General features: G+C 55.4%; 2 protein-coding genes across 2 annotated transcripts; one reads left to right on the top strand and one right to left on the bottom strand.

Moving 5' to 3' along the window:
• Positions 1-1878: 1878 nt before the first annotated feature.
• TADA2B (transcriptional adaptor 2B) lies at positions 1879-16135 on the bottom strand. The gene is made up of 2 exons (XM_041752494.1): positions 15776-16135; positions 1879-4328 (listed from the first exon to the last, which is right to left on the bottom strand). The coding sequence occupies exons 1-2, from the start codon at positions 16043-16045 to the stop codon at positions 3336-3338; spliced, it is 1263 nt and encodes a 420-aa protein (XP_041608428.1). The 5' UTR covers positions 16046-16135; the 3' UTR covers positions 1879-3335.
• Positions 16136-16434: 299 nt separating this feature from the next.
• Positions 16435-19694, top strand: CCDC96 (coiled-coil domain containing 96). The gene has a single exon (XM_041752492.1). The coding sequence runs from the start codon at positions 16636-16638 to the stop codon at positions 18463-18465; it is 1830 nt and encodes a 609-aa protein (XP_041608426.1). The 5' UTR covers positions 16435-16635; the 3' UTR covers positions 18466-19694.
• The last annotated feature ends 2430 nt before the right edge of the window (positions 19695-22124 follow it).

The raw sequence follows: 22124 nt of genomic DNA, 5'->3' as shown, positions 1-22124 counted from the left end.
GATGTTAGCTTCCCTCCTGCCACAGGCTGGCCCAGGACCTGGCCTCTGCTGGGAGATGTCCCACAGCGCCTCGGGTTGGCGACCAGGCAAGGGCCTGCCCACACTCAGAAGCTGGGCAAGATCACCCATGGGTCTACACCGCACCGTAGGCCCTGCCATTCCTCATTCACACAGAGTCAAGTGAGCAATCTGTCATAAAGCAGAGAAAATACCACCTTCCAGTCTCTGCTAATAGGTACTTATGCGATTAAAGGTCAATGCTATTAAATTCATTCACTGCGTAAAGAAGGTGGGGCAGTTTACTCGTAATTTTCAGAGATATAGGTAGTATTCCTATAATTAAAATTTTAATTTATACTGTTTCAAAATATTCTTTTCTTTTCCTATAAGCAATCTCAAATTCTTGGTCAAAAACTTGCCCCAGAACTGCAGGCAGTGTAGTGCCCTGAGAAAACCCAACTGGGGTCAGAGCTCCACTTTTCATCTGTGAGGCTCTCCTTTCACCTTCCTGCAACTCCTTGAAACTGAAACTATGTAAAGTAATTTTCAAGTGAATTTCTCTGAGTGTGTGCAGCCCTTCCCTTGTCCAGCTGGAGCCACCATCACTGGGAGGCTGCAGAGGCAGATGGGGATGTGCTTTGCCTCCACTGGGCGGTCAGACCTGGTGACCGCATTCCCGTCCAGGGCCTAGGGTTTGCCGGGCCTCAGCCCAGACGTCAACATCTGGTGCAGACAACTGGGCCTTCACCACCGGGATCTGTGCAAGACTTGCCCTTTCCCAGCTGAACTGCTGCTCGCAGGGAAGGAGGGCAGGTGTGAAGGGATTTCTGCCTAATGGCAAATTTAACTCCTACTTTGGAGGAAAAACTGGTTTGACACAGAAGTGCTGAGCTAAAATCTGTCACATGCTGTCCCTGTCCTAACCCTGCAAGCTGGCTCACGCCAACATGCAGCAATGACACTGCTTTGTTCCCAACTTGTTGAATGTGTAAAGAATGATAAAAATTGTAGTTACCATTTTTACATATCCTTGGAATGTGGGCCATCCAGAGAGCATTCTTTTGAGTTGCTGAATTATCTAGCTTTTTGGACTCCAAGACAGTTTAAATTTTGAAAAACCCTAATTTCTGGGAATTAAGGGGACACATTTTAAATATGGAGGTTTAAGGGCCATGAGAAGGCCTGATGTGGCCCACAGAGCTGGAGGGAAAGGGGTAAGAGATAGCCAATGACAAAGTGACCTTTTCCATGTGACAGCTTGCTAATAATACTTTAAGTTAAACATTCACGGAGTTTTAAGACTGTCAAACCTAAAGAAATTCTTCATACCCCCAAAAAGATAACATACTGAAAACCTGTTTAAGCACAGAATTTCCCATTGGACAGCCTGTGTCAGCCTGGGCCACTCGTTTACAGGGACCTTGTGCTTCTCAAGCTTAAGTTGGGCAACCATTTCATAATAAAATACCAAATTGAGAACCTTACCAAACCAGGAACCTAATGGAGGAAATAGGTGAGTGACAAGCCCCGGAGGAGCTACAGCTAGCGCTGCCCAACCAGCCAGCATCCCAGCAGCTCAAAGGCCCCCCATTAAGGTTTGCGAGCGGGTTCCCAGGGCAGAGATGCTGCTGGTCCAGGAAGCCCAAGTGAGAACCACTGGCTAAGACCCTGTAAAAACGAAGTCCCGTCGCCATCACCACTCAGTGGCAGACCCAACCGGCACTCTGGGGACAGCAGCTACCCTGCAGGGGGACACATGGAGGGGCCTCAGGAGTCCAACCTCTACTCTCTGTTTCTTCTGTCAAACTCCTGGGCTGAGCTAACCAGGAACACTTCCTGCCAGCATGCAGTATGCTACAACTAAAGCCACAGACGAGGTATTTGAAATGTTTTATTTAATGCTGAAAAATTTACCCTGGGGAACAGGAGGATGTAAAAAGAAAGGAAAAGGCACCTTAATTAAGTCCTTGGAAATGATGAGGGTCTTTTTGTCTTTCAAATAACTTCGCTTTAATGTAATTTCAAGCCCAAACATTCTGGGAGGTAAACAGTCTCTTGGTCGCTATGGGGCAGGAGCTGCAGGATGAGCTCCCCGAAGAATGGGAGTGCTGGGGGTCTGTAGTCACCCCAACTAAAGTGGGATCTTCACCATGAGAACCAACCCTGAGCAGCAGGAAGGCAAAGAACTGACTCAAGTTCTAGAAGGAAGGTACCGTGTCCCCCGACAGAAGAGGGCCCCTGCAGAAACAGTAGGGCTGGGCGGAAGCGGAGTGGAAGCTGAGGGATCCAAGACCGGGACTGGAGAAGCCACACACAGTGTCTCACCCTGAAGGCTCCCTTCCTGCTTGGCCAGAGCCTGCTGTGGGGCAGCCCAGTCCAGCCTGGCTGGGCTGCAGAGGGCACTGCACACCCCCTGAAATACAACGCTCAGCCAGGCTTGCAGGGAGAAGGCTAGAGCTTCGGTGAAAAAGGTTATTGCAACCACGGTGAAAATCCTGGAGGAAGTGGACTCCAGAACTCAGCATTCCATTTTCTAAAATGAGTTCTCCCAAGTGGGGTACTTAGTCCTGTAAGTATTAGGAGCAGCAAGCAGCAGCCCCCTGGAAAGCTGGCTCAGAGTTCTGGAGCCCCTTCCACATACTAGGGAGCCTGCCCAGGGGCTGGGTGAGCCTGCAGGCTCTACCCCCTGCAAAGGAGGCAAGGGGCAGTTTGGGGCTCCAAAGGACAAGCTCCAGCTTCTCGACGCCAAGAGTCAGGGGGAAGCTCATGTGGACACTTTGACCTGACTCTTCCTCTAAGGCTCCCAAGGAAACATCCTGTGGTTCTCCAGCCTCACCTCCCACCTGCCCCACCCTGGCCCCCACCTAAAGTGCGGCGTGCTGGGGCTGTGCTGGGGTGTCCGGGGGGGAGGGGCCCAGGGGTGCCCCCGGCAGCCAGCCAAAGGTCATGTCACAGGGTCAAGCTGGCAACCGGGGCCGGCGGAAAGCTGCCCCTTTTACCCGCAGCCCAAGAGTTGCGTACCAAAGGGAAGACATGAAAGGAAATGACCCAATCTCATAATAGTCCCCAAACTGAACATGTAAAGGCAAATCGTCATCTTAAGGTATGACTTTTGGACTAAGTTAAAACATACATATGTCGGCTTCCCCCATGATCCGACATAAAATCGTTACTATTGCTTCTTTCAGAGAACCAGGAAAAGAATTTATAGCCTAAAAGAAAGGAACTCACTTTGTTTAAAAAAGGAGCAACAGTGGGGGGAAGCATGTTGTTCCCTCCCTCGCCCGGGTCCCTTGGGCTCAGAGCGCCTGGTGGCTGCCCACAAACCCACACTTTCAGGACGCATCCCTGGATATCCACCCACTCTCTGTGAGGAAGTTTAAAATCCTTTTCTTTAGGACTTTGTCCAAATAGCTTGGGAGGCGGCTCTTGGAGGGGATCCCCTGTCGCTTCTGGAGGTGGTCCTTGATGATGATGGTCTTGACGGTGACATAGCGCGCGGGGCTCAGGTTCAAGGAGCTGCAGAGCACCTTCTCGCGGTCCGACAGGAGCTCAAAGCCCGGCAGGTTCTCGATGGCTGCAAACTCACTGTCCTTGCCATCCTCCTTGCCCCTCTTGGCACCGGCGGCGCTCTTGTTCTCCTTCCTCTTCTCGCGCTTGTGCCGGGCCGCCTCATACTCGGCGGACTCCTCCAGCTTGGTGATGCCGTTGCGCCGGTAGCGCTGCAGCTCTCGGATCTTGGCCCGCAGCATCTTCTCCTTGTGCATGCCCTCAAACAGGTCATCGAACTCCTTGCACGACATGAATTGGTATAGCGGCCGCAGCTTCAGCCGCAGCTCCTTCTCCTCCTTGGTGACCTTGCGCTTGGCCGGCCGCTCCTTGTCCTTCTTGTCCTTGCCCAGGAAGGCGGGCACCAGGTTGTAGTCGCGGGCGATGTTCTTGCGCCGCTGCCTCTCCCTGAGTTTGCGCACGTACATGTCCACGTGCGCGCGCTTCAGCTCGATCTCCACATCCTCATCGTCGTAGTTGACTGAGAGCCCGCTGATGAGCGTCTCAGCGTCCTGGTCGTACTCGATCTCGTAGTCGTCACGCAGGGGCATGTAGCCCAGCTGCTGCTGCTCGGCCACCGAGATGTCTAGGGGAGGCAAGGGGGTGGTGAGGCTGGGGGACAGGGGGCCTCCGCCAGGGCACGTGTGGTCGGTCACCCGGTTGGGAATGGTGTCAGGGATGCAGGCTCTCCCCAGGTTTCCGTGGATGTACATGCTTACGTAATGCTCCATCACCTCCTGCGGCGTGCGGGAAGCTCCCACGTGAGCAGCCATGTCTTCCTATAAGGACAGGGGTTACAGGTTATTCCGAGTGTCAGGGTAACGCCAGGTCCACCCTGGACCCCTTCCAGTCCGTGTCATACTCCCTCCCAAAGGGTATTTGATGGCACATTCTTTGGAGCCAGACACACCACAGGGTTGTAGACCCTAGAAGGAGCCGCGGGGGTGGGCTAGTGCTCTGGGAAGATCCCGGAGGCTCCCCGCCTGATCAGGAGGGGCACTGACTCCGGAACCCACATCTCTCCTGGGTCCTTCTTACAAAGGACTAGCAGAGCTCACATATATTGGCCATCAACTTTGGCCTGCACTGGAGGGGGGGGACCCCCAAGCTCCCAAGGTGCCCCGCCTTCTCTTGGTGCCACCAGGGCTCCCCACCCATGGCTCCCAACACAGGACAGACCTGTTCTGCAGTGCTGCCTGCCTCTAGGAACCAAAACGGACATGGCCCCAGGGGAGCAGGGGGTGGCAGCCTGTCCCTTTCCTGGCTGGTGGTGCAGCAGAGGACCAGGTAAATGCCTTTTGCAGGGGTGGGGACCGTCACTGACGACAGCCTCCATAGTTCCCTAGCTGAAACCTGCCACACACTGTGAGTGCTGCTCACTCCTACAGAAGGTGACCCATGAACACCAGGGTTATTAACTAGAGGAAATTATACAACTCCCCCAATCTTTTCCTTCTGCCAAGAGGCCTCTTCCTTAGTCAACCGCTAAAGCCACTTCACAAAGTAGCTGCCCAAAATGCGCACTCATTCACCAGCAGCCACTCAGCCCCCTGCCCCCAGCCCTGCTCACCCTGCACTCTGCTCTGTGGCTCTGGCCGCCACTGGGGCCCCACACGAGCCACTCTGCGCCACAACACTCTCACCCCCCACAAGATCAGGTTGGTATCTGCACCCCTAAAGGCTAAACTGGACTCCAAGAAACCAGCCAATCAACTCGGGCTGACAACAGATGACTCACTGGGTGCTATGGGAGGGAAGTGTTCCTAGGTCTGGCCTCAGGCACTCTTCCCCCAAATGCAGAGCGCTGAGGGTAGGGCTCCAAGGCAGGGGCCCAGGCAGTGTTGGGGCCTAGTGGGGGACAACCCTTTCTGAGAATTGGAGAAAAGGAAGGTGAGCACACACCAGATTCTGGTCTTATGGGGAAGAACTGTGTACGAGGTTAACTTCTTTAAAACATTACTACTTGCATCAAATCTGTTCATTATATTTTCCCAGGGAGCACTTGCCTCCCCCCACCCTAAAAAAACAAACAAAAAATCAAAAAAACAAACCAAGTCACAACTGTCCCCAGCATCCACTGCCACTGTGTGACCCAAGCTGGTCACTTCCCATCTGTGGGCCTCCAGTTAGTACCAGTAAAGGAGGAAGGAGTCAGCCCTACCCTTGCTCCAAGCACCATCAACTGAGAAGGTGTAGAGGCTTGGTGCACTGGAGTGGACTCTGCACAAGTGAGGGACCCAGCTCAGGTCCCACTTAGAGTGGCCAGAAGGCTGGTGGGCATCCTTCCACCCTGATGAGCTCTGCTGGAAAAATACCATCCCTGACACCTGCCCTTTCAGGAGGAAAGGACATCCTCATGATGGTGTCCAGAGAGTGGAAATGCCCAAGTGCTTGGTCTGAGCTTCCAAAGCCTGACTGTGCAGTCAGAGGTATGGCCTAGCCTTGCCAACGGACTTCTCCACGCCTCACTGTAGCTTCTGTACAAGCCTACAGCCACTACAGATTCAGAATCAAGTGTCCAGGGAGCCTCCTGGGTGCGATACCTGGGGTGCCCCTTCACCAGAGGCTGGGGGGTGCCTAGGCTGCAAGTCCAGGCTTGCCTGGGTAGGCAGTTGGGCCCCAGGCCTTGCCCCCACCCCTGGCCCCATGAGAAGACCTGTAGAGCGGGCTGCCTAGTGAGGATATAGAACCACCAGCTGCCCTCCCAACAAAATGCTCACCCTGAATCTCAGCAATCTGCCTGTTAAAAATCACTGGATGCTCAGAGCACATTTCAGATAAAACTTAAATCCTGAAAAACAGAAGGATTCTTACTAGTAAAGTTAAATCATAACTGACCAAACCAAGGTATGTAATTTGTTGGAGGTTCTTCCCATCAACTTTGACACTGTGGGAACAAGAGCAGAGGATGGAAACTGCAAGGCAGCCTCAGAACAGTGAGCCAAGTAGGGACACACGGGACACACTGCCCTTCCCCAGCAACTGGTCCCTCTCACACGTAAGGCAGCTGGAAACACACCACAGAAGAGGGTGTACTCATCACTGCTGTTGTGCAAAAGGTCTGGAAGACAAGATGCTATGTGCTTGTGCCACCAGACACTATAGAGGCCACCTAGCACAGCAGGGCTGAGCTGGGAAGGAGCCACTCCACTGTGCTTAAGCACCTGCTTATGGCCTGTTTTCATCTTTATATTGTATCCAATTCTAAACTGTACGGAGAAATCCCCCAATGGGAGGAGTATTTGAAGAGTGACCCTGTCCCACTCTACTCATGGCTGCAGGCCCAGGACCAGGCACCTCAGCACCAGCACACAGTAGCCAAACCTGAATTATGGAACATTCTACAAAATACCAGCCAGCACTCCTCAAACGCGTCACAGTCACAAGAGACAACCACTGGGACTGGAGGAGACAAGTCAGCGACATCACTGGGGGCTCCTGGGTGGGACCCCAGACCAGTCTGTGCAGAAGTGAATGGCTCTGAGTCAGCGTCAGCATCCTACTCTCTGGAACCACACAGTACCTGTGCAAGATGCTAATATTTCAGGAGGCTTATAGGATGAACATATACAGGAACTCTGCATACCACCTTTTCATTTTGAGTAAATCTAAAATAAAAATGGTTTTAAAAAATAAAAAAATAAAAAATAAATTGTTTTAAAAATAAAGTTAAATTTTTATTTTTGTAGAGAAAAAGTGAGGTAGAGGAGGGGCAGGAGAGAGAGAATCTCAAGCCAACTCCACAATAAGCACAGAGCCTAATGCAGGGCTCAACCTCACAACCCTGAGATCACCACCTGACCCAAAATCAAGGGCTGGACACTTGACCGACTGAGCCACCTAGGCGCCCCTAAAAAAGTAAAGTTAAATTCTTCCTTATACTTATCTGTTTAGAAATCTGAGATTTACATCTAAATATTAGAAACGAAAACAGAGTACTCAAGTGATGACTCTCCTGCTGTGTAGAAAAGCTCCCCTGGCCATGGTGGGCCGGGTTGCTCTACTACGGCCACAGGCAGGTACCACAGCCATGTCTTGTTCTGCGAACATTCACCTTCTAGGGCCACAGGGACGCAGGGTGACTGGCAACCGCAGCTGGGAACACAAGGCATCTCTCCCACTTCACGCCCGCAGCCTGGGCCCCACACCCGGCCAGTGGGCAGGCCAGCCAGCTGCACAAGTACACCGGCACTTCAGTGGCCCAGACCCTCTCTGCATAAACAAGAGGACTCTGGCTCTCGGATGGGCCCTGATTATAAGTATATATGAAGCCACAGATCAGAGTGGCTAGCGCCTCGTCACCAGGAGCCTAGGAATCGCCATCATCAGTCAAGCTTACTTGCTGCCCAACAACAGCTGAAAGGCCGAGGCCAGCACGGACACTGGCCATGAACTGCCGCTGAGGCGACTCACCCCCGGGAGCTGCCATGTCAGTTTCATGACCACTGAGAAAGGCCCAGCAAAACACACAAAACCCTAATTTTTCAATCACTTTGAAACAGAGTAAGATCACCATGGAACAGTCTAAATGAGAGCAATACACAGCTCTGGTTCCAACAAGAATCCAGAGGACCAACAGGTTTGGTGGAGCTAAATTACAGTGAGACACATACTCTCAAAGATGATTATAAATAGCAGGAGCTACAGCACCCAACTCCAGGCCTGCAGCCTGCCCACCACACTCTGTGTCTTCTCCCATCCTCATGTGGCAGTAGTCACACGAGATCTGCCCACCTCCTGCGAGGGGCACAAAGGTCCCATCACTGTACTCGTGTCACATATGACAGCAGCAGAGCACTGGGAGGGCAGGCCTCCCCATCACGTGCTCAAGGTCACAGTTTCCACTAACTCTAGATGACAGACGGATGGACAGACAGATGGTGGGAATGACAGGCAGGCAGATGGATAAGCCGACAGACAGATGGGCAGGCAGGAGCAACCAAAGTGGGCTTGAGGATAACAGATTTAGTGAGACAAGTTCGAGTCAAGTACAACTAAAATTAAACAAGGAACACAACTGTATCCTACAGCTGGCTTTCCCCAACACACAGCAGCACACGGCTAAGTAGACCACAGTCCACAGAAACCGAATCACAGGTTCTGTTCCTTTGTGCTCACAAAAGCATAAAATTACAAAAAACAAAACAAACAAACAAAAAAACACCCTTGTAGAAAGATAAGAGAGGTATGCTGCTTCCCTAGAGCCCTCTGGGAAATGAAGGCAAATACACTGTAGGTTACTGAACGGGCCATCGACTACTCCCAGAGGTCACCCGACCCCCACCAGGATGCTGGCTCCCCACGACAGGAAGTGAGCATCCCGGCAAGTCAGGACTCCTCTGGCTTCTCTGGCCGGTCTGGTCTCCTTCCGGCCTTTTCATGGCTCACGGGAGCTGGCCGCCAGCACCTGAGCAGGGACAGGAAGTCCAGGAAACGTGTGGGCCGCACCAGAGCTGCTATGCTCCCTGCCTGGGTGCCGCGGCCTGCACACAGACCCGCCGCCACCTCCAGCTTTGCGCCCAGATGTCTGCTGCTGTGCCTGCACACCCTCCCCATGAGTGCAAACCCCACAGGGTCACTCCTTGATGACCAACCTTTAGAGGCTCCCATCAGTGCACCCCCCACCTCTCACACTGGGCGAGCCCACGGTCAAGGGGAGATTTTAAAAACCCAGGGACGCTGCCAGGGTTTCCCTTAGAGCTAAACTTTTCCATTCAAAGGACAGTCCTTCATTCCCAGATTCATCGCTCCTATGTGGGCAGTACTAAGATCATCTTTCTTCCTGTGAAATGGTGACAGATTATTAACTGCATCTTTTCAATCTTTTAACAGCTTTACTTGGCAGACTTTGAGTCCGTAACTCTATGTTAGCCCCTGAAATGTTTGTTCAGCAGGACGAAGTCCCTGAAGTCTGAGGGTGCAGGCCGCCCTGCCCTGTGAGGTAGGTCTGCGTGGTGTGCTTTCTGAGGGCCTGAGCCAGACCCCACACACTCTGGAACCCTGCTGGAAGCACCCTTTCTATGTGTGCGCAGGCTTGGGTTCCAGTCCTAGCTCTGCTTCTAGCGGCTGAGGACCCCTGACAACTGACTTAACCTCTGTGCCTCCGTCTCCTCATCTGAATCACAGAAGCACCACTGCTACCTGCCCAGTGATGGTTACAGTAGAAGAGGTGATGCACACATTCTAACGCTGCTACTGGGAAGCCATGAGCAGACCGTCCATGCCCAAGTCTTCCTCTCCAGGAGCCTGTGTAGCACCCCCTACCCCAAGGCTGGGTGCAGGGCCCCCTACGCCCAGGTCATCCCCTGCTAGACCCCTCTACCCCAGGGCTGGATGCAGGCCTCCCCTACACCCGAGTCATCCCCTCTGGGAGCCTTGCTAACCCCCCTGCCCCGGGCTGGGTGCAGGTTCTGGCTCCAGCACTCTGGCCTGCGATCTCTCCCATTACATGGCCTCATAAGGAGGAAATAAAACCTGTCACAGTGGGATCCCTGGGTGGCACAGCGGTTTAGCGCCTGCCTTTGGCCCAGGGCGTGATCCTGGAGACCCGGGATCGAGTCCCACATCAGGCTCCTGGTGCATGGAGCCTGCTTCTCCCTCTGCCTGTGTCTCTGCCTCTCTCTGTGTGACTATCATACATTAAAAAAAAAAAAAAAAAAAAACAACCTGTCACAGTGAGAAGGTGTGTGCTGCTGCATGCAGCATCTAGCTCAGGCCCCCAGCAGCCCCATGGGCCAGATCAGTGGCCCCCACCCCACTGGTCAGCTGAACAGCCACCTCAGGTGACACTGCCCTCAGGGTTTCCATAGAAGTCCGGCTCCAGAGCACCTGGCCCTGTCGCCACAGGGTCTCTCACACGGCGGTGACACAGTGCACACCACAGGGAAAACTCAGTGATCAAATGCCTCCTGATCCTTTAAAAACGCAGAGCAAGGCCAGACACCCGGCTGGCACACTCCCAGAACCACCATGCCATGTTTCTTGCTCAGCCACTCCACCTCTGTCGTCTGGGGCACAGGGCAGGGGCCCTGCACTAGCTGCCTCCTCCCAGGCACAGAGTGGCATTCAGTCTTCACGTACAAACCGCCTCTTTCACCAAAATGCCAGCTACCTTTAGCTTCTCAGAGTGCCCTTGCCATGTAGGAGCATCGAGGGCCACTGTGGCCCCCTCTTGGGCCACCTCTCCTCCCCACTGCTTGGGAGCCACACTTGGAGTTGGGGCTTCCTTCTTTTTCAAAGCGAGAAGCTCCAAAGGGACATAAGCTTCCAAAAGGCCCAGCACCCCAACCTGCGGCCTCTGGGGTGGGGGCGGGGGGGAGTGTCTGTAGACAGAGTGGGCCTGTGAGCAGGGACTTCAGGGACAGCTGGGGGCAGCTTGGGCAAGGTGGCAGCCCAAGGCAGCAGGAGGGAGCAAGGCCTGCACCAGGAAGAATGAGAAGCAGGGGGAGGTGCTCTGTCCTAAAGGACAAGGAGGGGACAAGGAGGGACTGCTCAGGCCCAGAGGGAAGAGGAGGGGCCGGCCTCCGTGGCAGCAGGAGATCCAGCAGCACCCCAGAGCCTTGCGGCCTCCCTCCTGGGCAGTGTCTGTGCAGGGAGCTCAGCAGGGCACCCACCTGTTCCTCCTGGGCTGGGGGACAAGCACCTGCGGGGCCAGTGTCGCCTGACCAGTCGCCAACCTTGCCCTCCTCTCCTAGCTGACCCCATGTTGCTCTAGATGCAGTCTGGTCATCCTCAGAGGGAAGAGGACAGCCACCTGCCTCACCGGGGGGGGGGGGGGGGGGGGGGGGTGAACAAACACACACACACACACACACACACACACACGGGTGGTCAGTGCCACGCCCCACATCAGATGCTGATGACGAAGAGTGGCTTGTCCTCTGAACAGTGGCTTGTCCTCTGTCCTTACAGGTCACCAGCCATTCCAAGGACCCTCCTTACCTTGGTCACGGCTCCTGTTCACTGGATCTGTTTACCTGGAGAGTCCCGCAGGCCTCACTGCCAGGTTCCCTGACCTCCTCTCTAACCTCTGAGAATGAACCAGCTCCCACAACTGTGACTGGCCCTCCAAGAGACAGAAGCCTTTCTGGTCAGATAAACCCAAGAGAGAGCCTCACGACATGCCTAAGAGCAGAATGGGGCCTCAAGATGGTAAACAGGTGGCCCTGCCAGGCCACATCCAGATACTGAGCCACAGGAATGGCAATCACGGGCTCCAACAGACCTGTGCGCACCTATGCTTGCCCAGCAGACGCCCACAGTCAGAGGCCCGAGCAGCCACATGCACGGCAGCCAGATGGATGGAAAAACAGCGCAGTGTTGTTCAACCATTGACAACCAGGACACTGTGACACCCACTGCATGGGTGAACCTTGAGGGTGTTAGGCTGAGCAAAACAAACTAATCACAAAAGGACAAATATTCTAGAATTCCTCTATGTGAGGTCTCCAGAGCAGTCAATTCAAACAGACCCAAAGAAGGGTGGTGGGCGCCCCCAAGGATGGCGGGGTGGGGAGCAGGAGGAGTTGCAGAACAGGAACAGGTTCTGTCTGTGATGATGAAAAAGTTCTGGAGACAGATGGTGGTGATGGGGCCCCAAGAGTGTGAACGTACTTAATGTCACTGAACCAGACACTTAAAAATGGTTAAAACAGGGAGCATCTGGCTGGCTCAGTTGGTAGAGCCTGAGGCTCTTGATCTCAGGGTTGTGAGTTCGAGCCCCACGATGGGCATAGAGCTCACTTAAGACAAATGGGTAAAATAATGTTATGTATATTTTACAACAAAAAAGTGGCATGCCTTACTCCACATCGATGGCCTGAAAGTAGGGTCCCTGGACCAGCATGACCCGAGAAGTTGTTAGAAAGGCAAATTCTCATGTGGACCCCAGACAGACCAGATCTACCAACGCAGAGCCAGGAGGGGGGCTGGGAACGACCTGTGTTTCCACAAGCCCTCCAGGGTGTTGTAAAGCACGCTGCAGTTTGAAAACCACTGCCCTGCATAACCCTATCGCTTCTAGCTACTTTCTCTACTCAGGCTCCTTCTTTACCACCCCCCCCCCCCCTTAACAGCAGCTAAGAACCCTGGCTCAGGAGGCTGGCAGGATGGGCCTGTGATGGGCCATTCCCACCAATACTCGGAAGGGCCTCCTGCCTCGGGGAGAAGTGAAGGTCTCCATGCTTCTCCAACAGGGCTCCAAGGGCCCCATCGGAACTGCGCGGGGTGGGGGGCGGGGGGTGTCATTCTATAAACGTTTCCAGACCTCACGCACACAGATGCCAGTTCAGGAGATCCAGGAGGCCCCCAGGAATCTGAGACACCTCAGGGGAGTCTGCCCACACTCAGTGAACCAGTGAAAAAGATGGTTATGGGCATAGAGTCAGAGGACCAGCATCAACTTCTGGCTCTGCCACGTTCCTTCAGCAACCACAGCACTCTCCAGCGAGATCTGGAACTTCTAACTCTGAACGTAAGTAGCACCCACCACAAAACTGGCTGTGTCGAGGCTCAATACCCCCGGTTATGTGACTGGCTCATTGTCCACCTGCCAACCCTTTCCCACTGTCCTATTCACAGGCATCTCCATACCCTGCCTCAAAGGCATGGGCTTGGTGTCAGAGCTTTCCGGGCTCACAGCGAGCATCCCTCAGCCACACCTGGAGGACCCCGTACTTCAGCCCCAGGAAGAATGTGAGCAAATGGCCCCAGCCTTCAGCTGCAGCCTCTCCCCCAGGCCTGCTGAAACCGCCCCACCCCCATGAATCCCACACAAAGCAGTGCCACCTGAAGGGGACAGGTCACATGTGCCAACTGAAAAATGAGAGCGAACAGGCTCACCTTCCTCTACATCACTGCCACTGACTTGTGTGCTCTCTCTCCACACTGCACCCCGCCCCCTGGTCACCTCCCCGCTTCTCATCCCATTCGTGGACCACCCACTGAACCAGGTCAACACTCTGCTCCCGAGGAGTCCTTCCAGGCTAGCCATACCTTTAGCTGCACCAGTAAGCTCCCAGCCTCTGCCCCACTGTAGTTAATGGTCTTACACGGAGAGGTTAAGGCCCAGACTTGGGAATCAGGCCTGCATCTGATACCTTTTCTCATGGTAAAGCCAGGGCATCCTAGACAAGTATTTTAACTTGTCACTCAGGACTGGCACAGGCTACACAGGGTGTCCATGGGCATACCCCTTATGGGCACACATCTGGGAATCCGCTTGGAAGGGCACTGCACATCTCAGAGCTGCGGAGCGCCTCGGGTGAAGCACAATGGAGTCTAGCGGCGAGAGCAGGTGGCCCAAGAGAGCTCAGCTAGATTCTAGAGCCCGCAGCCTGGCAGCGCTCCAGGCGCAGTTAGCATGCAGAATCTCCGGCCTCCCCCAGCACCCACCACGGGTTCTCCGGCACCCACTGAGGGTTCAGCAGAGAGGACCCTCAGCACCCAGGCCCAAGTCCCTCTCCTCCAACTCTGTCTCCTGCAATGGCTGAGATTGCTGCTAGCTTGGAGTAGGAATCTGCATTTTAACAGGCTCCCTAGGTGATTCCTATGGACAGGCCAGTTCCGAAACCACTGCTTTAGAGAATGCCCCCCTTCCTGCCCCACGCTTCCTCCAACACACTTGAAGGAGCTTGGTCCTCCCTTGTGTGCCCACAGAGTCGCAGAGAAGGCAGGGTAGACAAGCTGCAGGGAGCAGACTCTGACGTCAAACTATTCGGTTCAAAGCCTGCTGCACAGGGCCGCCGGCAAGAGGTCACAAGACACGTGCTGCCCAGCACAGTGCCTGGCACTCAGCGAAGCTCTCAGGCCACCTCAGCTATTTTTAGCAAGGGCTGTAGAGATAAGGGCTGTGAGAATGGAGTGAAGAGAGGAAGCCTCTTGGAGGTACTGAGATAGAAGCAGAAAGGCCTGTCATGAGCCACGATCTGGAAGAAGGGCACTTTAAGCAGAAGAAATAAAAAATGATGAAGGGGGTAACAGCTGAGATCATTGTGGGCCCTGAAATTTAACCTAAGGAGGCCTGGAAGCCACTGAAGGCTGATGTGATGCGACATGTCTTCAAAGATCACTCTGATTATGGCTTATGGAATGGGCTGGAGGGCACGGGGATGAAGCAGGAAGACCAGTTGGGAGGCCCCAGAAGTGGTCAAGAGATAAACACCAGCCTGGACTAAGGTCGTGAGCTCTGGTTAGATTCTGGACATACGTTGGCGATGGTGCAGCCTGGAAGGAGGACCTGAGGAGGGATGGCCGTGAGTCTGCAGTCTGCGTAACTGTGTGAGGTGGTGGGAGATTTGGGTCCCGTGGGCTCAGCGGCGAGGAGGTCCGCCAGCAGCTCTCTGTGGAAGGCTGGAACTCAAACGGTTCTGACACTGTAAGGCCCTTGAAGACGAGACGAGCCCCTTGCCCTTCTTTCCACAGAGCCCTTGTACAATGTGCACAGAGCTGAGGCCCGAGGTGCACCAAGGCACTTGTAGACAAAAAGAGGATTTCAGAGGATGGCGGTCACCATGTGGGCGCTCAGGTGAGGATCCGCAGAGCAGTGCATCTCTGCAGAGTTGAGAGAAGAGCAAGGATTCCTGGGCCGCAGAAGGGGGGTTTGCCCCCGAAGGCTGGCTCACTTTATGATAAGGAAAGCAGGCCAGGCTTGGGTATGAGGGAGCAAGTGTGGAAAGTCTTCCACAGGGAGCCCAGGAGGAGGGCGGGCTGCTGGAGACACGGCAGCAACACGAAGTGAGTCCTGATTCAGGGAAGCAGGAGGACCTCGGGAGGAAGGGTCCCGGGTCCCGTGTCCCCTCCCTGCTTCTGCGAGTGCCTGCAGGTGGACACCCTCCTGGCCCCGAGGGCGCGGGGGGCCCAGCTCGCTCGCTACCCCGCGGGCCTACAGGAGCCCCTCGCCCTCCGCGCCCAGCTCGGCCTCTGCACAGCCCCCGTGGCGGGGCGAAGCCCGGGGCCAACGCCGGAGCTCCGTGCTCCTTTGTTCAGGACCTCCGAGCGCTCCTCCGGGACGGGACGGCCCGGCCCGGCGGGGAGCCCGGCACAACCGGGACCTGCGGCGCGGGGCGGCCGGACGCGAGGGCGCCGCAGGGCCACCTCCGGGCAGGGCAGGACCGGCCCTCCCGCGGCCGCCACCCCGGGCCCCGCACGCCGCCCGCCCGCCGAGCCCCCGCCCCCGCCCCCGCCCCCGCCCAGCCCGGCGCGAGCAGGTGCCGGCGTCGCCGCTCACCCAGTTTCCGAAGCCGAACTGCTCGATGGCATCCAGCAGCAGCTGCTCCTCGCGGCTGGTCCAGCCGCCCTCGGCCTCGGGCCCCCACAGCGTGAAGCGCCCGCCGTCCACCAGCTGGTAGCCGTGGTAGCGGCGGTGGTGGCCGATCTCGGCGCCGGCCGAGAAGCACTCGGGGCACAGCTCGATGTCCTGGCACTCGGTGCAGCGGAAGCGCAGCGGGCTCACCTCGGCCAGGCAGTACACGCAGTACTTCTTACCCAGCTCCGCCATCTTCCCCCGCCCGCCGCCCGCGCCCGCGCCCGCGCCCGCGCCCGCCGCCGTCAGCGCGCCGCCGCCCGCGCCCGCCGCCGCGCTCGAGCAACCGCCACCCGCGCCCGCCGCCACCGCGCCGCCCCGCCCAGGCGCCGCCGGAGCCGGCCCGCCGGGCCGCGTCCCGCCTCAGCACGCAGGCGCCCTCGCGCCGGCCGCCGCCGCCGCCGCCGCCGCCGCCGCCGCCGCACCGCGCAGGCGCTCCGCGCGCGCCACCTCGCGGGGGCCCGGCCCGCCGCCTGCGCCTGCGCGCCCCTCGCCGCCGGCCGCCCGCCCCTCCCAGCGCCTCTCGGCCCCCCGGCCCCGGGCGGGGCGCTGGGAAATGGGCGGGAAGGCCGCGCGGCGCGAGCCCGCGCCCTCCTCCAATCAACGCCTCCCGCCGCCCGCTCGCCGCCTCCCATTGGTCCGCTCGCTCCGGAGGCGGGGCGAAGGCGCCGGGCGTCGGCCTGCCCTTTGGCCAATCGGCGGGCCCACCGCGCGCGCCCCTGGTTGCCCCTGGAAACCCAACAGCAGGCGTCGGGGATCCGCCCGGCCAGCCGAGGTGCTGGGAGATGGACGGCGGCCCCGAGCAGCCCCGGGACCCCAGGGGCGAAGGCGGAGATGTGGGGAGCCTGTCCCCGGGGCCGTCCGGGACCAAGGCCATCTCTGGCCCCCATTCCCCGGCCGAACCGCCGGAGCCGCAGCCGGAGCCCGAGCCGGGGCCGGGGCCGCAGCCGGAGCCCGAGCCGGGGCCGCATCCGGAGCCGCAGCCGGAGCCGCAGCCGGAGTCGGGGCCGCAGCCGGAGCCGCAGCCGGAGCCGGAGCCGGGGCCGCAGCCGGGGCCGGAGCCGGGGACCGTAGAGGTTTCCGAAGGAGGCGCCGCCGAGGACGAGTCCGCCGAGCCCGCCGAGCCCGCCGAGCCCCGGGAGCCGCCGGCTGCCACCGAGGCTGCGGGCGAGGCGGGGCCCGGGGAGTCGGGGGAGCCGGCCGAGGCTGAGGCCGAACCGGAGCCGCGGGAGCCCGGGGAGCCGGCCGACACCGGGCCTGAGGACACAGCCCAGCCGGGGCCCGAAGGCGGGCCCGCGGAGCCCGAGGAGCGGGCGGCGGACTCGGCGGAGGGGGAGGGGCAGGAGGAGGAGGCGGGGGAGGCGGGGGAGGAGGCGGCAGCACCGGCGGTCGAGGGGAGGAGGAAGGAAGCCACCTCGGCCGTGTCTCTGCCGCTGTCCACCGCCGGCCGGGAAGAGGCTGAGCGGGACGGGGAGGAGGAGGGCGAGGAGAGCCCGGAAATCGAGGAGAGGGGCGTGCGAGGAAGCCCGGCGAAAGACAAGGAAAAGCAGAGCGGTGAGGCTGTGGACGAGGATGATGGGTGGCCCGAGGACATGCAGAGGCTGCAGGAAGAGCAGCTGCGCGCTGAGCTCCTGGAACAGTACCAGACGCTGCTGATGGAGCGCAGCAGCTACCAGCGCTACAACCTGTACCTGCAGCACAAGATCTCTGAGGCGCTGCGCAAGAAGAAGGGTCTGGAAGCAGCCGAGGTGCCCGACAAGGGCCCGGAGCCGGAGGCCCCAGAGAAAGAGCAAGCCTACCTCCACCATCTGGCCATGCTGGAGGAGCTGAAGAAGCAGGGCTTAGACGACCTGGACTGGTATCACCAGGAGCTGAGCCAGCTGAAGGAGCAGTGCAGGGAGGAGCTCTCCAGGGTGGAGAAGGAGTGGCGAGGCTTCCAGGCGCTCAAGAAGCAGGTGGTGATGCAGGCCATGGGCAGCTGTCGGATGCGTGGCGGTCGCCAGGCGGCTCTGCGGGAGGTGGAGCAGATCCAGGCGCTGGAGGATAAGAAGGAGAAGGAGATGAGTGCTGTGAGACTAGAGAACGTGCAGCTGAAGCAGAGCCTGATGCATTTTGAAACCCGGATGAGGGCCCAGGAGGACTTGACGGAGGGTCTGCTCCTCATTGATTTTGAGCAGCTTAAGATTGAGAACCAGACCTTCAATGAAAAAGTCGAGGAGCGAAATGAGGAACTTTTAAAACTGCACAACAAGGTGACAAACAATGTGCAAATAATAACCCACGTGAAGGAGAAGTTACATTTTGTGGATGTAGAAAACGCATGCAAGAAGACACAGCTTTTGGAAATTGAGGCCCGGGTGGCCCTGAGGAGGGACATCCTGACCAGGACCAAGCAAGCCCGGGACTGCCTGCGGGTTGACAACACCAAGCTGAACCAGAAATGTGGGCTTCTGGGCAAGGAGCTGCTCCTTCAGGACATGGAAGAGAAGGTGGACAAGACGGAACTGCTCAAGCAGCGTTTAGAGTCCCTGAAACGTCGTCACGCAGGGCTTACTATGTCCTGCAGGGGCGTGAAGCAGAAGATCAGGGAAGCCAAAGCCTTTCTCCCGTCTTAACACTGACGACGGGAGAGTCCCCAGAACATCTTTGATCTCAGCAACTTTTATCCTGAGTTAACTTTTATTCTCCATGTATGGCCCTTCTTTAAAAGGCCTGTGATCCTGGGACTGGAGCTATATTTTGCATAAATCTCATCATTTTCAACCTCTAAATGAGTCCCGAACAAAACTGGGTTAGTAATCGGTTTTACGTGGGGTTGAGTAAAATATAAAATAGGTCCAGAGAAACAACAGGGATGACTTCATGGACCTGGCTGCTCATAAAAAGCTATCAGAAGCCTTTTTGTATCTGAGCAATTCCATAATCTCAAGAACCTGATCCTGAAGAAAATTGTTCCTCTTCCATATGTCAGAGGGTTCAACAAATGGGCAGGGGACCAAGAAAGTTCCTGTGCATTAAGTGAATTATTAAAGCCCCTTTGAATTTATAAATGTAGTCCTGAGTCGCATCCTCAACTCAAAGCTCGCTAATTTCCTCAGATGAATCTAACGTATGTAAGCAGCACCAGCTTTGAGGTAATGAACAGGATGAGGCAGACAGGAGAAATGATAACTAGGAAAAGGAGCTAAGGTTCATCTTTCCTTTTTCCAGGAGAGGAGACTCGGTCGGCTTGACCGTTAACGTTTGTTTCTGGCTCGATGACCATCTGCAATTCTAATGAAACGTTTTCTTGGATCTTCTAAAGAGACGCATTTATCTATACAAAAACATGACATTTTGTTTTCCAATGAAGACAAAATGATAATTGTATAGTGTTTGGCCAGGTGCAAAATATGCAGAGTAGTGACTGTTGACTGTAAGCCTTTTGTTCCAGGCAAGATTTTTTTGGACCTTGGCAACAGGACCGTGCTCCGCACATGATTTTACTCTGTATCAAATATTAAAATGTCTGTTATTCCTTGTGTCAATGTAGGAAATACCTGATAGGTCTACCTCTTTAATCCAGAATCAGTGATTACATTTCCAGTTTTCCTTGGTGCTCTTGGAGCTAGGGGCCTGTTTTCATTTCTTTTTCATTTTAAATTGAACTTCAGGACGTGTAGATTTGGGTTCAGAAGCATTCTCCCATCCCTAAGCTTAAGTAGGTCCTAAGAAGGGTGATCTAGTTTTTGGTGCTGAACACCTGTAAAGAATGGTAGGAAGCCCCCTCTAGGCATGTGGGTCAGTTCCTCGGGAGAATTGTCACAATTACTTTCTCTTTTAGTGATGCGATTGTTTCATAAAATGTGTTCCCTTTGAAGCCAATAAACGACTAAATTCCTTTTCTAACTTTCATAGCTTGGATACACTCGTTTATAGGATCACACTTACCAAACCACACAGACGTAACAATGAGGGGTGTAAAACGCATCTACTTCCCGCTCCCATCATCTTTCTCCTCTACAATTGTCGTCTTCCCTCCACCCTGTTCATCAAGTCCAAAGGAAAGTAGGAAATCACCCCCAAATACAGCTCTATTATGCCTCCTGCCAAAAGCTGCACAGGCCCAGGGGGTTCTTGTGGTCGGGAAGGCTTCAAGTGAACCTGACAATGTGTTTGAGGCCTTCCCCAAGCAAGCAGCTGTCATTGCAAGACCGTCTGTCCCTTTGGTTCACTAGGGGGAGAGCAGGTATTTTCAGCTGACCTTGCCCCACTGGCCATTACCCAGCCTGAGCCAAGCACTCCCTCACCAACCTCAAACCCGGGACAGACAGGCCTCTTGAGAGCACAAGATACAGAGACAGATGAAGCTGGCATTGCTTTCAGCTGCAACGTTACCAGTGTTCTCTCACATTACCACATTATCTCATGCTAGAGATGTTACAATTAATTAGAAGATAAATAATCTTCTGTTGATTACTGTATAATGAGGTTCCCTCTAAATTACAGGAAAGCTCCTGATCACGAAATAGCAACCCATTCATGAAGTGTTTCTTTAGCTCGCCTCTGAGGAAGGATGCCACAGACACCACCGCTGCCGCCCCAAGTCTTACTGGCGTGCCCCATCCCAGTCTCTGACCCACTGCTTTGTGACTGTGTGCTTCACCCACTGGGCCCCAGTGAGACAGAGGCCCGGGAAGTAAGGACTTCGATTCTCCCTCGGAGCCAGCACGATGCCTAGCACGTAATCATAATCAATGCTCAATAGTTTGTTGGCTTATGAACACGCCAACGTCATGGCACTCTCGTTTTCTGGCACTAAGTGTTGTTTGAATGCCTAGGGTAGGCAGCTGCTGCTAAGTCCTATAGGAGACAAAATAATCACAGGTAGAGGAGCTCTCCAGAAGTAGAACCAACGAGGAAACAGTCCATTCTAGCAGGTAGCCTGCCTCCCTCTAGAAAGATAAGATGGGGCAGCTGGACTAGAAATCTCTGAAATCAAAGGCTAAAGATTTTTGTCCTCTCCTTGCCAAAAGAGAGGGCCTGCAAAATGGAGGCACAATAAAATCTGAGGCGTTATGTGAAACTCCTTTTTTTTTATTTTTAAGATTTTATTTATTCATGAGAGAGAGAGAGAGGCAGAGGGAGAAGCAGGCTCCATGCAGGGAGCCCGACATGGGACTCGATCCCGGGTCTCCAGGATCATGACCTGGGCTGAAGGCGGCGCTAATCCGCTGAGCCACCCAGGCTGCCCTCATGACTTCTTTTTAAAATTGGTCTGAGGGGATCCCTGGGTGGCGCAGCAGTTTGGCGCCTGCCTTTGCCCCAGGGCGTGATCCTGAAGACCGGGGATCGAATCCCACATCGGGCTCCTGGTGCATGGAGCCTGCTTCTGTCTCTGCCTCTCTCTCTCTCTCTCTCTGTGACTATCATAAATAAAAATTTATTAAAAAAAAATAAAATTGGTCTGAGTTGGAAGTGTTCCCCTCGGTGTCACGGGCAGCTGTCACAGCAGGGGCAGGAAGGGAATCACACACAACCTATGTACAATTTGCCAAGGCATCTGAAAAGGAAACCGCTTTCATTGGTAGGTGAAAGTTGTTTCTGGTGACTTACCACGTTTGAGATTTTAAAATTACCTAAGTGGAGAAACCTGCTTTCTTTTTCTGTAAGTTGGTCTGAAGCCATAATTTAGATTTTTGCCACTGATTGGGGATGCCTGTCTGATAAAATCACAGCAGAGTTAACACACCTCATTTTGGAACTTATGTTTTATTTTTTAATTTTTATTTATTTATGATAGTCACACACAGAGGGAGAGAGAGGCAGAGACACAGGCAGAGGGAGAAGCAGGCTCCATGCACCGGGAGCCCGACGTGGGATTCGATCCCGGGTCTCCAGGATCGCGCCCTAGGCCAAAGGCAGGCGCCAAACCGCTGCGCCACCCAGAGATCCCCTATGTTTTATTTTTTTAAAGATTTTATTTATTCATGAGAGATACGCAGAGAGAGGCAGAGACACAGGCAGAGAAGCAGGCTCCTTGCAGGGAGCCTGATGTGGATCCCAGACCCCGGGATCACGCCCTGAACCAAAAGCAGACACTCAACCACTAAGGCACCCAGGCGTCCCCCTCCCGCAACTCTTTAACTGATGCAGGCTTCTAATATTTCACCCAAAGGATGCCAACGATGAGTACAGAGGTGCCTCCAGGAGGAAGACAGGGTAGCACTTGCAAATAAGGCCTTTGGAATCAGGCTGACCTGGCTTCTCATCTCCTCCGATTGTGACCTGGGAC

Source organism: Vulpes lagopus, chromosome 4, assembly GCF_018345385.1.
Source record: "Vulpes lagopus strain Blue_001 chromosome 4, ASM1834538v1, whole genome shotgun sequence".
NCBI lineage: Eukaryota > Metazoa > Chordata > Mammalia > Carnivora > Canidae > Vulpes > Vulpes lagopus.
Note: the sequence above shows the minus strand (reverse complement) of the source record. Positions and strands in the feature narration are given on the sequence as shown.

Bases quoted from the DNA above. Each gene is read 5' to 3' on its own strand.
- CCDC96 (XM_041752492.1), top strand. From the start codon at position 16,636: ATGGACGGCGGCCCCGAGCAGCCCCGGGACCCCAGGGGCGAAGGCGGA.
- TADA2B (XM_041752494.1), bottom strand. From the start codon at position 16,045: ATGGCGGAGCTGGGTAAGAAGTACTGCGTGTACTGCCTGGCCGAGGTG. The intron at 4,329-15,775 runs GTGAGCGGCGAC...CTGTCCTTATAG, and splicing joins AGTTCGGCTTCGGAAACTGG to GAAGACATGGCTGCTCACGT.